At 41.2% G+C, this 16884-nt stretch overlaps 1 protein-coding gene across 7 annotated transcripts in view; it reads left to right on the forward strand.

Annotated features, from left to right (window-relative positions):
- Positions 1 to 16884, forward strand: part of ADGB (androglobin) — a 121556-nt gene that overhangs the window by 59885 nt on the left and 44787 nt on the right. For all 7 annotated transcript variants that reach the window (XM_045188874.2, XM_045188876.2, XM_045188875.2 and 4 more), the window contains exons 13-20: positions 1782 to 1911; positions 4762 to 4795; positions 5884 to 6067; positions 6803 to 6866; positions 8981 to 9083; positions 11393 to 11534; positions 12882 to 12996; positions 15830 to 15997. In XM_045188874.2, the coding sequence (XP_045044809.2) occupies positions 1782 to 1911; positions 4762 to 4795; positions 5884 to 6067; positions 6803 to 6866; positions 8981 to 9083; positions 11393 to 11534; positions 12882 to 12996; positions 15830 to 15997 (940 nt within the window). The remainder of the gene's footprint in view (positions 1 to 1781; positions 1912 to 4761; positions 4796 to 5883; positions 6068 to 6802; positions 6867 to 8980; positions 9084 to 11392; positions 11535 to 12881; positions 12997 to 15829; positions 15998 to 16884) is intronic.

A 16884-nucleotide genomic window follows, 5' to 3' on the forward strand; every position in this document is an offset into this window, starting at 1 on the left:
AGTTCACACTTATAATGACCATCAGACATGGTTTCAGCCTTCTCTTGGGTATATTAAAATCCATGATAAGAGCATAAGCTGATGAAGAAAAGCAGTCAAAATTGATACCAGAGGTCTCCTCATTGTATGATCTCGCTTTAAAGCCTCTTTACATTAGAGCTAGTTAGTTTACCTTTCAATGGGCTCTACTACGATGGAAAATATCAGTGACGTTCTTTACATCTGTCACCTGTAAGGCGCCTGTTATTTCCTTGCATCGGCGACTGGACACTGAGATGTATCCATCTCAGGGTGAGGAGGGAGCCGGAGGAGCACCGGCAGACACACGCAGGCCTTTCTCGTTAGCGACGTCGGGCCTTGAGGGGCGGCTTCTCGAGCGGAAAAGACCACGTGCAGCTCTACTTCGGTGTTTGATATTTGTTGCTGTTACAAATTTGTAACTCCAGTTTTCCTCAAACTCTCATTTTCATTTACAATACATCTTGTTTCATATACACATCTAGTAATTTCTATGAAAGTTTTAAGTAAATCCAGTTAGCTGAATTTAAACATATTTAATTGCATTGACAGCATTACCACTGTATATTTCACTTTTTAAGTAATTTAAATACCAAAAATTTTAGCAAACAATATCCCTCCAAGTGTTCAATCACATTAAAAGCTCAAATAACCAAAATCATGTATTTGTGGAACCTTAATTTTTAATACATATTAGTCTTTACACACCAAAATATTCTTAGGTTTTAATTGGATCATAAACCGAAAAATTGAACATTAAGTTATACATTTTAAAGCCGAATTTGTTGGGTTATATAACATGCTAAATTCTCTCACATGTTATACCACATCTACACAGAGTTTTCCTAGACATAACATAAAATGTTAATGATTCCTAGTTTTCGAATTAATTAGATGTTTAGTGTCACCCACTCAGGTGACGGTCCTACTGTTTCAGATCCTCGTTTAGTTTCTCGCAGCTGACTGAGGTCACGCATCAGGCAGAGGCTTTGTGGTTGTCAGCACCGAGAGTGAAGCCACCAGGACACACTTTCTCATGATTTAAAATGCCCCCCAGACTTCCAGAATCTCTGTGTCAATGGGGACCACAAATGGTTGGTTTTATAACCTGAACTCCCCAATTTACTCTCTTCCCTTGATTTTCACGTGTCTTCTTTCAGCTTTATTACTTGATTTAAGGTGGATTAACTTCGATAGCCCAGGTCCAAGTGACTTTAACAGTTCATTGAATTCAAATAATCTATTCACTGCTTGATACGGTTATGAATTTGCTGGCATATTTGTTTTATCTGTCAGAGCCAAACACGAAGATATGTGAATGACATTTCATCCTACGTGAAAGAAATGTCCCCTCTCTCGCTTTGCTGCGGAGTCACAGTTCTCAGGTCAACATAAAAGCAAGCGTTTTCTTGGCAAGCCCTCAAAAGCAACTGCTCCCGCTACTCCCTTTCGCTGCAGCAGCCACTTTAGCAACCAGGGCCAGCTGTGCCCATTCACAGCTCCAGGCTTCCCTGGACTGATTGGAAGCCTCATAACTGTGGTTGTGCTACCCTCTAGTGGCAGTTTAAAGTAAATCAGAGAAGGTTAGTTTGAGGTGAATTAAGTTTTACCCAACACAAGCAAGGAAAAGAAATCAGAAAGTTTAGGGAGACTGTACACATACAATGTAACTTTATCTTTGAATGCATTTGCCTAAAATATATAAATACTATAACAAATAAAAATAGATTAAGGTAACAAAGGTTGTTTTTGTTTTCCATTAGTCATTTTGTAAGATCTCTGATTAAGAAAGGAATGCCTCCAAGATCTGGCTTATCTCCCCTTGCTGAAAATGATGAAACTGAAGACCTTAGCCAGCCGGATTTAAGTCAGGTGACAAGAACTGCATCTCAGGTAACTATGTTATTCTTAGTATTGACCCGATTCTTAGTTATAGTAGATTTTTCTTCAAATGTGAAATATACATAAAATGATGTATGACATGAATCTTAACAGAATAAAGAATATTATTACAATAAACTTCTTATATGTCCATCACCTATATTAGAAAATTGAATACTCATCTCTTACAAAAAGTCACCTGTGTGTCTCTCTTCTGGGTTGTATTTCCTATCTGCCATTCAGAGTTTGGTATTAATTAATTCCATATACTTCTAATTTTGCAAAAAATATATGAAGTCTGTCCAGAAAAAGTCCAGCCATTGTTAATATAACAGTTTGTGGGACATCAGTGTAATCTGGCAGCCAAGGAGACTGGACTGGAATGCACGTCTGTGAGCAATAACTTCACTGCACTAGTCAGTGGGGGCAGTAGACATCTTTGAGGGAGCGTGTGTACTGTGTGGCTGTTGCATTCAAAATGACTGAGTGAGTACAGCAGTGGATCTGTTTGCGTGAAGCTTGACCATTCCTCCGTGAAAAACATTCAGATGATTCAGAAGGCTTTTGGGGACAATGCAATGAGTGCAACACAAACAAAAGTGTGGCATAAACATTTCAAATACAGTCAAGAATCTGTTGAAAGTGATCCGTGTTCTGGAAGGCCTGTGACAAGCCTTCCAGAACACATAAGAATGTTGAACGTGTATGAGCTGCAATCCACAAGATCAGCGACCGACAGTGCAAGAACTAGAAGCTGATCTGGGGATTCCAAAAGCTACTGTGTCTGAGATTTTGATGCAGGATATTGGCATGAAACGTGTCGTAGCAAAACTTGTTCTGTGGCTTCTGCTACCATGGCAGAAAGAACACGGAGCTGCAGTTGCTGATGACTTGATTCAAACCACTACCAATGAACCAGGTTTCCTCAAGTAGGTCATAGGCAGAGGTGAATCGTGGGTCAGTGGCTGTGGTCTGAAATCAAAGGCCAAGTCATGCCAATGGAAGTCACCTGGTTCTCCGTGCCCGAAGAAGGCACGACAGAGTCATGGCAAGATCAACTGTGTTTTTTGATTGGGAAGGTGTTGTTCATCACAAGCACACCTCTCCAGGACAAGCAGTTAATAAGGGGTACTACCTCAGTCGGTTGAGAGATGCAATATGACAAAAACTGCCGCAGCTGTGGTCACTGGTGATTGGCAGCTTCATCACCACAACACACCTGCTCGTGCATCCAGTCTCCTGCAGGGTTTTGGCGAAACCTCAAATCACCCAGGTGACTCAGCGCCCCCTACAACCCAGATTTGGCACCCTGCAACTTCTGGCTTTTCCCAAAATTAAAATCACCTTTGAAAGGGAAGGGTTTTCGGACTGTGCATGAGATTCACAAAAATATAACAGGGCAGCTGATGGCGATTGGAAGAACTGTGTGAGGTCCCAAGGTGCCTACTTTGAAGGGGACTGAGGCATCATTATATATATAATGTACAATGTTCCTTGTATCGTCTTCAATAAATGTCTCTATTTTTCATATTCCATGGCTGCACACTTTTTGTACAGACCTCATGTATATCTATATGGTCATACATACATATATATATTTCTTCAGTTGTCTAGTGACACTTCGTTGTACATACACATTTAAGAGATTTATGGCATTAAAAAGCTACTAATTGAAAGCAACTTTATAACATTTATAGACCTCATGAACTGGTAGCTTTAATTCAGAATAATTGAGGATGAATAAGCTTCTTTCGGGGGTGGGATTAGCTTCGAATGTCAGATTCCCTGGGGCTTTTTCCTGGACTATGGTCATTTTTTCCCGCCGAGGGTCCTCCAGTCTCCCTAGCGGGGTGGAATGGAGTCGCAGGAGTTAGCACACACTTCTCCATCAGTGTTGCTGAAGCCACGCGGGACCAAGTTGCTGAGAGGCCCAAGATTCAGCAAGTGGACATTCCCTCAGTTCCTCTCCTCTCTGTATGGTAGACTCCTGATTCCCACAGCATCTGTGAACGCAGATCTGAAGCTTTCTCATGTAATTTCTTCACTCGTAGCAACTTCCCGTGTCCTGTTTAGGCAGAAGAATGATAGATGCTAAATGCATTAAAGAGAAGTGGGGTTTATCTGCTCCTTATGTAGACATCCAACCCACCCCTGGGCGTTCAGGCCACATCTCAGTCTCTATTTCTCAGATACCTGCTAACTGTTTCTGGGTTCTTAAGGTTTGCATGGGCTTCCTTTTCACTAGCACTTAGGATTCAGTCATCTCTACTATATTATCACCTCCATTTGCTTTACATCATCCAAAGTATTGCTGATATTACCCATCATCAATAGGTACAAATTTATACCATTTAAAATTTTATACTTATTTTGACTGTGTTCTAGAGAAAACGGAGTTGTAAATGTGAGTTTGACTTAATTTGCCTGTTAAAATTTTGAGGAATTATTTTTATCACTTGGAACCAGTCATTTTAAGTTCTATCCGTTGATTGCCAATCATAATCTTATTATATCCAAACTGTATTTTTTTAAAAAGGTGACTCATACCAAGTTATATGTCTACTTAGAGATATTATTGTTTTAATTGAACTTTTATTATAAAATTCAATCATTTAATACACTCAGATATTCTGTATTTCAATATCAAACTTAAACCCCCAATACATTATTTAATTCACATCTTTTGAATTTTAAAGTTAAAAACAAATTCTCTGTTCTACTGTATGCTTTAGTATTTTCAGAAATCTGTTTCTTCAATGTTTAAAAGACTGTATTAACTTTTAAAAACTGTGGTGGTTTAGAACTGTAAGGTTTTGTTAAATTTATAAATGGCTTCTTACTGTGCCCCCTTTCAATTCACAGGGCAATATTGCTTCACAAATTATACAAGGAAAAGGTAAATTAATAATCTTCCCACGACTATTTTTTTTTCACAGACATCAAAGCAGAAAGGGGCCTCTGCTTCTTGGCAGCCTCGAGCTCTGCTCCCGGCTCCCAGCAGCCTCTTTCCCCGGTCCCCTCTGGTGTGATAAGGCTAATCTGCTCTGGGAGAGAAAAATCAGCTAATCTCACTTGTTCAATTCAAGTTTAAGGTCAAAATAAAGGGCAACCTGATTAGTCCCATGAGTGAAGTTCGTGCACTTTAATGCACGCATGCTGTAATCAAAGCACTAAAACTATCGCATGTTTTTAGTTCCCGAAGAAAGAAGACCTGGCCAAACCTCCAGTCCCAAAACAGTGATGGGTAGCGATTTAGGTACAAGCAGTCTATGAGAGTTTTATGGAATTACTTGATGAACATGAAATAAGACAATGGAATCATGGACTGTGAGGAAGCAAATTAAGTAGTCACTTACTGAAATATATTCATTGTAATAGATCTTTCAAGTTTTCCTTTCTCCTTCTGTTGTCTGAGCCATCCCTCTCATATGAGTATATTTATTTGTAGATTTTTAAGTACATAAGCTAGCTAATTTCTGTCGTAACTTTATAATATCTAAAGAAGGTGTGCACAGCCCTGGCTGGTGTAGCTCAGTGGATTGAGCTCAGGCCTGCGAAGCAAATGGTTGCTGGTTTGATTCCCAGTCAGGGTACATGCCTGTGTTGCAGGCCAGGTCCCCAGTGGGGGGCATGCAAGAGGCAACCACACATTGATGTTTCTCTTCCTCTCTTTCTCCTTCCCTTCCTCTCTCTCTAAAAATAAATAAATAAAACCTTTTTTTAAAAAAAGGAATGTGTGCACAAATTTACAAAAGTCGATTGAGAATGTTATATGGACTCTTTATGAATAAATTAACTTGAGAATATGAAAATGTATCTCTGTATGCAAATTTGAGGCCTGCATGTAAATAATTATCTCAGTAAATGTTTTCTCAGAAATAGACCTTGATATGTGAACCCCCCCTCTGTAATTTTCCATGCCTTAGAGAGTTGATATTTTAATGACACAGGTGTGTTGACATGGTTGCTTTCTGCCACACACAGATGAGCTCATGGACTTTGGACTGAATGACTCCTCCCTTCCACTTGACAGCCTGGGTTTGGAAAGAGATTTGATTAGTGTGACCACTACAACACTGGACAGATCTCAGGAGGAATTCACAGCAATAAATAATACTGTTTCTAAAGAAATATGGTTGGATTTTGAAGACTTCTGTGTATGCTTTCAGTGAGTATATATTTTTGTGTGTGCATTTAACATAGCAGCTATATAAGCTATTAATTTTTAGCTATTATTTAAAGTGGGTAAGCTAGTATTAGTCTGGCATTGATATAATGTCAAACAAAACTGTTAGAAAGAAAAATGGCTGAGTTGATTGTTCACAAAAAAAACTTAGGCCGGTTCTAGCTTATCTTCATAAACTTATCTGTTAATCAAGATGGAAGCAGAGATCGTCTTTTCCTCTTTTAGGCAACTAATTCCATACAGTTGTCATTATTCCCTAGATTTATTAAGGTATGACTGACAAATAAAACTTTACAGTATTTAAAGTTTACATGGTTTTGAATCGATATACATATACATTGCGAGAGACTCCCCCCATTGAGTTAATTAATACATCCATCACATATTTACTTTTTTAATGAGAATATTTAAGTTCTACTCTCCTAGAAAATTTTAATTATATAATTCAGAGTTATCAACTATAGTCATCATGTTCCATATTAGGTCTTCAAACCTTATTTATCTTAGAACTGAAAGTTTGAAACTTTTTACCGACCTCTCCCTATTTTTCCCATCCCTCAGGCCCAGGTAAGTACTTTTCTTGTCTCTAAGTTCTTGTTTTTTAACTTTCACTTGTCTTTACCTTGTACAGCATATAATTGAATCTAATAAATTTGCCATGTAATAATAGTCTGCTGCATATAATGACAATAACCTGTTATAAATAATGTTTTTCAGGAATATATGTATTTTCCACAAGCCAAGTTCATATTGCGTTAACTTTCAAAAAACAGAATTCAAGGTAAATATGGTATGATCTCTTCTTCTCTTTCTCTTCTTACACTTAAATCTTGGATTGAATCATGCTAGTAAAAAAAAAAAAAACCCTCCAAATTTATCAAGGATTTCTAAACTTGTAACATAATTATATTTTAAGGTAAATTCTGAAGGTTTTATGCTCATCTCTTATCCTGATCATAGTAAAATCCTGCTACCTCTTATCCACACGTGTGAACCATCTGATTGTAGTGGTTTATTATTATATAAATTCACATTAGGGAAATGAGGGGTCACCAAATAAACTCACTACACTTGATTTTGATTAAGTGTTTACTGGAGCATGTGCAGTCCCTAAAACAGAGCACATTTTTCACCAGCACATCTGTTATTTTCATCCATGTGATTCCCTCTGCTTGGAGTTCAGTGCCCTTCACTCTTAATGCCTTCACCTAACTACTGCCTACAAGTCCTACAGAACAGCATGGATGTCCTTCACCTTGTCCGACCTCCTTCCCTGGCCATAAAATCTGGGTCAAGTTCCCTGGCTGCACGCACTCTGCATGACCTATTTTTGCCCAGAGACTGACGTCTCTCCATTCTAACAGCCCGATCACTTCTTGGTGCCCATCCCGCTACCTACCTACTTGATGTCACATCTCAGTGATGTGAGAAAATGACAACTTTTTCTTAGAGTTTGTTGGAACCCAAACTTAATGACCTTTAATATGGCCTAAGAGGAAGGCTTGGTTGTGGTCTGAGGCCAGGATTCCTGGTTTTAGTGGTCACAGCACTGCTAGCTGAACTGGGTTCTGTGGTGGAGCCCGAGGCCTCTCCTGGGCGCCTTGGGTGTTCCCTCGGTGCTCATTGCTGGGGTGAGGAACGGGCTCTCAAAGGTGCCTTGTGTGGCACCAGGGCAATCCTTTCATGTGGTCTCCAGGGCCAGCCCTCCCCCAAATTCTTAGACTCAAAAATAACAGCAAATTACAACTGCTTTGAAAACTCACTCAGGCATACACATGGGGCTGGCCAATCCTGGGTCCTTCGTAGGGTTAGACAGTGAGTATTTGAAAGGACTGTCTCTATCAACAGCATGTTGGAGCTGAACAGAAACAAAGAAATAAAGTGTCAAATGCTAAGTATTGCAAAATACTGGGGGAAGCAATCATTTAACCGTTGTTATATTCTATCAGGCCTTTTTAGCGATTTTGTCATATTTGATTCAATTACCAGGTTCCATTTCTTCACAGTATTACTAGAGATTTTTCTTTCATATTTTAACTGGTTATTTAATATTGTGGTAAAATAATATGAAAAGCTTTGAAAGTGTAGTGACAGTTAAATTCATATAACACATTTACTATATACAATCGCACAACAATAACAGCACAATAATCGAGATTCCTAGGCTTGGAGTTTGGTAGAGAGAAAGAGCTACTTTTAAATCTCAGCTTTGCTACTTGCCAGCTCTGTGACCGTTGGAAAATCCCTTACCCTCCCTGTGTTTCAGTTTCCTCATCCAGAATGCTGGCTATCTGGAGTGCCCTATGGGAGGGGTTGGGATCATGTCTGGGTAACTCCTAAGTGGCTGTCCTTTTAGGGAAGTTTTGATCTTGCTCCGTATTTTCTTCCATCTCCAAAACAGAAATCCAGCCTGGTGCATTAGCATGCAGTGGGTATATTTCTGAAGCTATTATAGAGAGAAGGGAGGGAGGGTTTATTCCACATACCACTCTGTAAAGTGCTTTAATACGTCCCCACTGGACAGTTCCACTCTCTGCCTAAGTTATTCCATGGCCTCTCTGCCCATCAGGGACCCACTTTCTGAGCACGCACTGCTTGGCCAGGGTTCAGGCTCCTCCTCTCTGTTATTTCTGGGGCAAGAACATCCTTTTTCTTTACTCATGACGATGGGCTTTCACTTTCTGGTGTGGGGGGCCAGTCCCACGCAGGCCCTACAGACCCAGCCAACACGCACTCGGTGTGATTGTCTTCCTATCACGAAACCTGTAAAGGGCTTAATTTTGGCGTCAGGAACACAGTAAGCTCTCTATAAATGGTGAGTGTTATGGTGAGAAGTGGGGAATACAGGGTTTATAGATGGATGTTAAGTTCGGTGGTTGCTCTGATCTCTTGCAGTTCTCAGATGAGCGTGTGTCCTACTATCTATTTGTGGATAGTCTCAAACCTACCGAACTACTGGTTTGCTTCTCTGCGTTGGTGCGCTGGGGAGAATCTGGAGGTGAGAGGGCTCTGAGGAAATTACAGACTTACGGCCCAGCTCATTTTCGTTCTGTCCAGGGAAAATACACTAATGAGGTTTTTAGGCTCTGGATGAAGGTAACTCATTTCCTCTTCAGACTCTAGGGGAGTCACACATACCCCATTTCCCGTGATCCTCTTACTCCTCAGATGTCAAGGTTTGTGCTCACGTGTGCCCCCCCACACCTCTGCCTGCAGTCATCTGGTCACCTCTTCGACATACCCAGTCACTCTGTTTGTCTTTCCACCTGCACAAGCCACCGTCCCCAAGCCTTTCAAAACTTACTGAAGAATGTGAATCCTTTCTTCTTTAATTTGACAATTCTGAAAATCTTTTCTCCATCATTAGGCCCCTACTTTCGTGATTATACTTTATAACTCATAGTACCAATAACCCTATCATCTCGACCCTTCCAATTTCAAGCTCTCTGACCACCACCCCCTGACTCTAGTTCACTCTCCCTGGAACTCTGGCTCCTACAATTCTCTGGAACCCCCATCCATCGACCCTACCACTCCTCTTTCCGTCACTCTCCTCACGTCTTTATTTCTCTCGTTCCCAGCATACCTTTCCATGCCCCACCGCTGTAACTGTATTCCCACAGGTACCTCAACACAATCGTTCTCACCCTCTCCTCTCACTTTCCTGGCAAAACCACAGTATTGGTCGGATGAGCTCTACAGTGGAACTTTGCGCCAAACCTATGGTTGCATCAGAGCAGCTGAATGTGACTGCAGAAAATGATCATCAGCCAGCCCCGCTTTAAACTGAGGACTGCAGATCTAAAAAAAAAAACAAACCAAAACAAACCCCTCAGCACTGATGACATTTCCGCAGGTCACTCATTCTCCCACTGTCATTCTTCCCAGGGCTCCCCCAGACCTTCACATGTCTCCCTTCAGATGTCCAATACCCACTCTCATCCTTTCTCATTTTCAACTGATGACCTTCCTGCAGTGTTCACTGCAGAGACAGGGAGCGGTCAGAAATGACCCCTTCATCTTCCCACAACGGACTCTCGCCAGCCCTAGTCAGCCTTCCTCTTGTTCTAATGGACCGCCTGTCCCTGCTCCTCTAAGACCAGCCCCTTGTACACACATACACGAGTGCATGAAATATGCCGTACTTGGCCTGTTTTCTTACAGAGTTTCTCTCTAACTCTAATAGCCTCTGGCACTATAGAGGTCCAATAAATATTTTTTGAGTTGTCAATATTGAACGTCTTGTCCACTTTGAGGGCAGAGACTATGATTTTTAACCAAAATACAGCCAATGCTTTGACGGGTGTCTAGTATGTAGCAGGAGGTCAATAAATACTTGTTTAATAAACTTTCAAACTTTAGTGGTGTAGGCTTAGTGTGTCTACCTCACTGATAGCCCCTAAGCCATGCCATGTCCTACCACGTTTCAGTTCCATGTGCACAGAGTTATTTTGGGTCATGTTAGGACTTTATATGCTCAACTTGAGTGTTATCTGGAAATAGGGTAAAAACATAAGTCCCAGAGGTCTATTGTACAGCATGGTGACTATAGGTAAAAATACTGTGTTGTATATTTGAAAGTTGCTAAGAGAGATTTTAAGTTCTCATAACAATGAAAAAAGTTATGTGTGGTGATGGATATAACCGAACTTACTGTGATCATCATTTCACAGTGTATCACATTTCAAATCATTTTGTTGTTCACCCTAAACTAATGTAATGTTCTATGTCAGTTTTATCTCAGTAATTTTTAATTTAGAAAGTATTTTTCCCTCGGCTATGGATGAAGAATAGTCAATAGTATTGATTTACTTCAAGATAAAACACTCAATATTAAAATTAACTTCATGTTAATTATTTGCTCTTCCTACACACAAAGCTAAGAATCAAAAGTAAAACTTAGATAAATAATGGCCTTGCTTTGCCACCATCTTAGGAAAATCTCTTATTTTCCCAGATGTGGTATCTTTTTTGTTTTAATTACATCTAGAGATATATTGTAATTACAGCCAGAGATAATGAAAGTGATGGTGTACTGCAGTGGGATGTCCTTGTCCGCCCTTCTTGTCTGAACGTTCCGTTCCTGGTTCTTCCCCTGAGGGGGTGATTTTGAGGAGGAAATAGGACAGGGAGGAAGATCTGGGTTCCGCTTGAATATTATTTTCAATAATTAATTACCCAGAGTAATTTATAATGTTTTATGCATATTTTATAACATCTCTATTTCCTGCTTTTATTATTAATGTTGTGAGGTAAAGACCAGCTATATTCTCATAATAAGAGTTTAATATTTTTCACTTTTTCTAGCTTTAACAAAAGACAGCCCCCCCATAGAGCCTGGACTCCTTACAGTGGAAACATTTTCGTGGAAGTCTCTGAAGCCACGTGATCTTGTTCTGAAGATTCATACTTATGCTACCAAGGCAGCTATGGTTCGCCTGCCTGTTGGGTATGGAGTGACTTCATCTTTCTCATATTAACAGTTTTTTAAAGACTTGTAAGATTAAGTAATTACTAAGTAATTTATGTAAACAATACAGAAACTTGGAAATTGTTCCCTAAAGTAACTTGATAAAGAACAGATCTATCATTATGATTCATGAGAACAAAAAAATTGGAAAACAATGCGGTACACTAAATCCCCTTTTGGAAGATTCATACTTGTCAGAGTCTGATAATTTCTTTCATAATAAAACATATGCTTTAAACTTGTTCAACCAGCATTACCTAAAATGCACTTGTCAAAACTTCCATTTAGTTTTCTTGTAAATCACATTTTATTCCTTAGCAAAAACCATAATTTTATTTAAAACAAATTGTGAAACAGAGTATTCTCCCCTACCAACCTGTCACTTTATCTGTGGTTTGTTTTAATTTTACTTGTAGTTTTATTTTTGATTAAGGAAAAGTTGGCTAATTGCTTCACATTTTCCATTTTAAAGAAATACATATAATCAAAAACTTTTCTTGATTTTAATAAATAAAAGTTAACATATTACCTCACATTTCAGATGAAACAAATATTTTTTTCTGGATTTCCCAAGATCAATCAAGGCAATTCTATGAGGTCCCTGCCAGGCTATGGCTCTAAAACAAAAGAAAAGCTTCAGCAACAAAATCAAATGATAAAATCATCTATGGCGAGCACCTAATATTCTTATAATAATACATTTTGAAGCTGCAGTATTTCTCACATCTGCCCTAAAAGCTCTGTTGGGTGAGATTCTCTCAGAAATCATCACTCCTTCTGAGTGCTCTTTCATGGAAACAGCCGAGGGCAGGGGACTAAGGAAGAATCTCATACTCGTGTTTTCCTCCACTGGGCTTACCCTACCAACATGTCTATATTGAACATGCTGCAGCTGGCCCATAACTGAGAGAAAACGAATGTCTCTTCTCTCAAGGACACTACAGCTGCTAGGAGAGACTTAGACGATATGTGTGACATCATGCATTTGTGAGAAAAGACCGTGAGGTCTGCAAAGTCCTTCACCACGGTGAATTACCGTTGTTAGGGCAAATCAAGAGGACTCTTCCACAATGGGACTGTGGTATGTGGGAGATGTGTCCAAGGCATGCAGATTTGTCATTTAGTGTAACTGTTTTTGTCTGACAGTGAGTGAAATGCAGATTCCATGATGTCTAGTGTTTTTTTACAGTGAAAATGTGAAGGTCTTTATTCCACATCTGTGTTAGAGAGTTCAGCGTGTACTACTGTTGACTTGTCATCTGGGTGCAGAGGCAACAACTCCGACAAAGAAAACCCTTGTTTTCACCCACCATCCGTTCTCTCTAGGAGACACTTGCTGCTCCTCACTGTGTACGCCCCCGTAGGGCACTCCTTACACGTCTGTGGCATGGTGCCTTTCGTCGTTGGGGATGAAGATGCGGTGCTGCCCAACTTCGAGCCGGTAAATACTTTAGCACCTGTGACTTTTTCGTGTGTGCCTTATCCTCAAATAATTGGAACTCAATCATATTCCAATTTTGTATTCAACTTATCCACTTCGTTTTGCCTTTTAAGACTCTTAAATATATTCTGCAAGAAATCCCCAAATATGACATGTACAATAAACACTCTGAACCCTTTAGGATACACACAAAATAATTTTAGTTTTTCTGAAACAACTATCTTCCCCTCTGCTCTGTTGAATCCCCTTTCACACCTGTTAACATGCCACATGGATTCCCTAGTATTAGTAGTCGTTTGGGGGTATAAAGGATCAGCACAGTCCTTTTTAACACAGTTTAAAATTTTGATATAATACCTTTTCCTTGGCCTAAAGAATTTGAAGTGTGTGTCTCTGGGATTTGGGAAGAGAACATCCATGGAAGGTTCTTTCATTTCTTCATCTCTTCTGTCTCCTCTTGGCCTCTCCTTAGTTTCTGGGAGAAGAGAGGAGGTAAACGGGGCCAACACCTCCCCTGAGCGCCTGTCGTGGTTTTAGATGTCCTCTAAGCAGCATCCGCTCTAGATGTGCAGGTGTGAACATTCGGGGGGAGGGGGAGGATTTGCATAGGGCCTTCCCACTGCATTTATCCCTCCCCACTGCTGACCCGTCTCCACACAGCACACTTTCATATTAATGAGATGGGATTTTCTCAGCCAGGCAGTAAACCTCTTGGTCAGGGTAGCAAGAAGGTGATTTAAGACCAGCTCCCTTATGCTATATTGTCATGGACCACGCAAGCTCGAGTTACGTATTCCTGCCTTTCTGGCCAGTGGCTGTGCAGGTCTCCCCATGGCCGCCTCCAGCCTTTGCTGCACCACCTCTCACCAGGGCTCTCCCTCCTACTGAGGGGACACAGAGGAAGATCAGCAAGCCCACCGTCTAAATAGACGCCCCTCATTCCCTTAATTACAGTTACCCTGCACAATTTTAAATTCTTGCTTTTTCTTCTCTCTCTCTAAAAACAAACTACTTTAGATTGCATGGGTTATCTGCTTTCTGTGTTTCATTAGGTGCTTTAACTTCCTAGGTGCTTAGTCATTTTGGTCTGTGAACTCATATTTCCCTGGGGTTATCTACTCCTCCATCTTACAAAATTACTGGGGCTCACGGCCAGGCAGGGTATTCTTTGGTTCTAGTGAAGAAGCAAAGGAGGCAGGCTGGTCCAAAAGCAGAGCCATAGTTGATCACTCCCAGTGCTGCCAGCTGACCAGACAATGTTTATAGTCACAGTTTCACACACAGAGAAACACCCCAGGCTTTAGGGAGTGTGGTGGAGGGAGGTAACGGAGCCAGGGATGCATTCAGTGGCAGGCAGGTGGCGTTGGTTTTCATCAGCTTCTCACCCCAGCAGGGAATCGGTGCCCTCCTGCTGGGCCACTCCTCAAAACTCCTGCAGGAAGCCATGGGACAATGATTGCGCTGTGGTGCCCACTAGGAAAAGACCAAAAATAGGTGTTACAAAGTTTCCCTCCCACTGCACTCTCTGGGCTGCCTCCAAGCCCTCTCTGCTCTGGGCAACTCCTCCACTGCCCACCACACACCATCAAGATAAGTAGCCAACTCCTCAGGGTTTAATCCTTTTTTGTTCCAAACTACAGACTTATTGTGATCTGACATTGTCCCCTGACCCTGCTCCAGTTTTATTGAGGTATAATTGACAAATAAAATAATAAGATAGTTAAAGTGTACGTCTTGGTGATTTGATATACATTTACATTGTAAAGGATTGCCCCACCTAGTTAATAAATACATCCATCAACTCACATACATACCTTTTACTTTTGGGGGGCAAGAACATTTAAGTTCTACCCCCTTAGAAAATTCCAGTTCTACAACACAGTGTCATCAACTGCAGTCACCGTGTTTCACGTTAGGTCCTCAGACCTGATTCATCTGACAGCCGGAAGTTTGTACCCCTTACCAACCCCTCTCTATTCCCCCTCTCCCAGCCCCTCGAAACCACTTTTCTTCTGTCTCTTCAAGTTTGACTTTTTTTAGATTCTACATGTAAGTGATACCATGAATTAGTATTTGTCTTTCTCTGTCTGACTTATTTCCTCAAGGTCCCTTCATGGGGTCACAATCGCAGGGTTTTCTTCTTGTGTGTGTATGTGTGTGCATGCGTGTGTGCATGTGTGTGGTCTCTTCTTTATCCACTCATACACTCAGGGATGCTTAGTTTCCATAGCTGGGCTGTTGTGAATAATGCCACAATGAACATGGAGGGCAGACATCTCTTCGATATCCTGTTTTTATTTCCTTTGGATATACACCCAAAAGTGGGATTACAATATCATACAGCAGTTCTATTTTTAACTTTTTGCGTAACCTCCATACTGTTTTCCATATCGCTATCTTTTTCTTGCTTTTAAAGTTTCCTCCTACTTGATAGCAGGATGGGTCCAGCTAGTTCACTCTCTTGTCTTTTTGATCTTCATTGCTCTTTTTCTGAGCTCCTCTCTGCCCATCTGTCCTCAGAACCCATACAGTTTTGTCAGAATAACCCGTAAACATCCTTCAGTCTAAGCCTGGCTGTTAATACCATGGAGAAATTTCCCTGGGTCCCCGATATCAGGTAGGTCATCTTCCTATGTGTTCTTGCTACAGTGGGAATCAGTTCCTTGTTTCATATCTCTGAGCAAACTGCCTTGATGAAAGAAGCTCCCCATGAATAACTAGTGAATCATCCATGTGAAGTTTCATATGTTAACAGATATTAAAGTTTTATAAACCTAATTACATTTAATTAAATGAAAGTGGGGCTGACTGCGATGATGCTCTGTCTTCACAGGAGAGCTACCGGTTCACAGAGCAGGCGCTAACAATTCTGAAGGCTGTTGGAAATGTGATTGCTAATTTCAAAGATAAGGATAAACTTTCTGCAGCTACGAAGGACCTGCAGACAGCCCACTACCCTGTGCCCTTGCACAACAAGGAGCTAACTGCACAGCACTTCAGGGTAAGCATGCTCCCTCTGTGATGTTCTTAGGAGGATGCTTTCTTACATAAAGTGACCCCCAAAATCAGAGCCTGGGAAGTATTCTGGATGGAGACGATTCAGGGGGAAGTGGCATTGGGAACCAGAAATGCTGGGGTAGGCAGAATGAGATGAGAAAGACGGAAATCTGGGTTACAGGATGTGGAGTTTGCTGATGTGGGCTGCTGGGGCCAAATTGTCCAGGGGACTCTGATAAACTGTGGGGCATCCCTCAGAAGGGTCCTGCTTATGGATGGGAGATTGTGACACAGCCACCAACGTTTTCCCACTGCAGATGGTTGCTCTCTGGGGCATTAACTTCCCCACGGTTAAACCTTCTCTTGGGGCTGAGTAGAATTCTGGCTCCACCGAAAGCCTTGAGGGAGTGAAACAGAGAGATTTGTGGTACCTTCCAGGTCTGGGCGTTTCAGCCCAGACACTATTGAAATTTTGGGCCTGACGATTTCTGCTGTGGGGCTGACCTGTGCCCTATAGACTCTATAGCAGCATGGCCGGCCTCACCCTCGAGACACCAGCTGCATCCTGTTTAGACAACTACAAAATGACTTCAGACATTGTGAAATGTCCCCTCGGACAATGTAGCAAATAAAAATATATGGCACCTGGTTAATTTTTTTTACAAAGACTTTATTTTTTAGTGCAGCTCTGGGTTCACAGCAAAACTGAGAGGAAAGTACAGATTTCCCACATGCCCCCTGCCCCCACCCAGGGACAGCCTCTCCCATTATCGGTGTTCCCCAGCACAGTGGGACATTTGTTAGAACTGATCATTCACACATCACTCTCTCTCAGAGTCCACAGCTCATGTCAGCGATTATTCTTAGTGTTCTCCATCCTGTAGATGCACA

Source organism: Desmodus rotundus, chromosome 11 (assembly GCF_022682495.2).
Source record: "Desmodus rotundus isolate HL8 chromosome 11, HLdesRot8A.1, whole genome shotgun sequence".
In the NCBI taxonomy this organism is placed as follows: domain Eukaryota; kingdom Metazoa; phylum Chordata; class Mammalia; order Chiroptera; family Phyllostomidae; genus Desmodus; species Desmodus rotundus.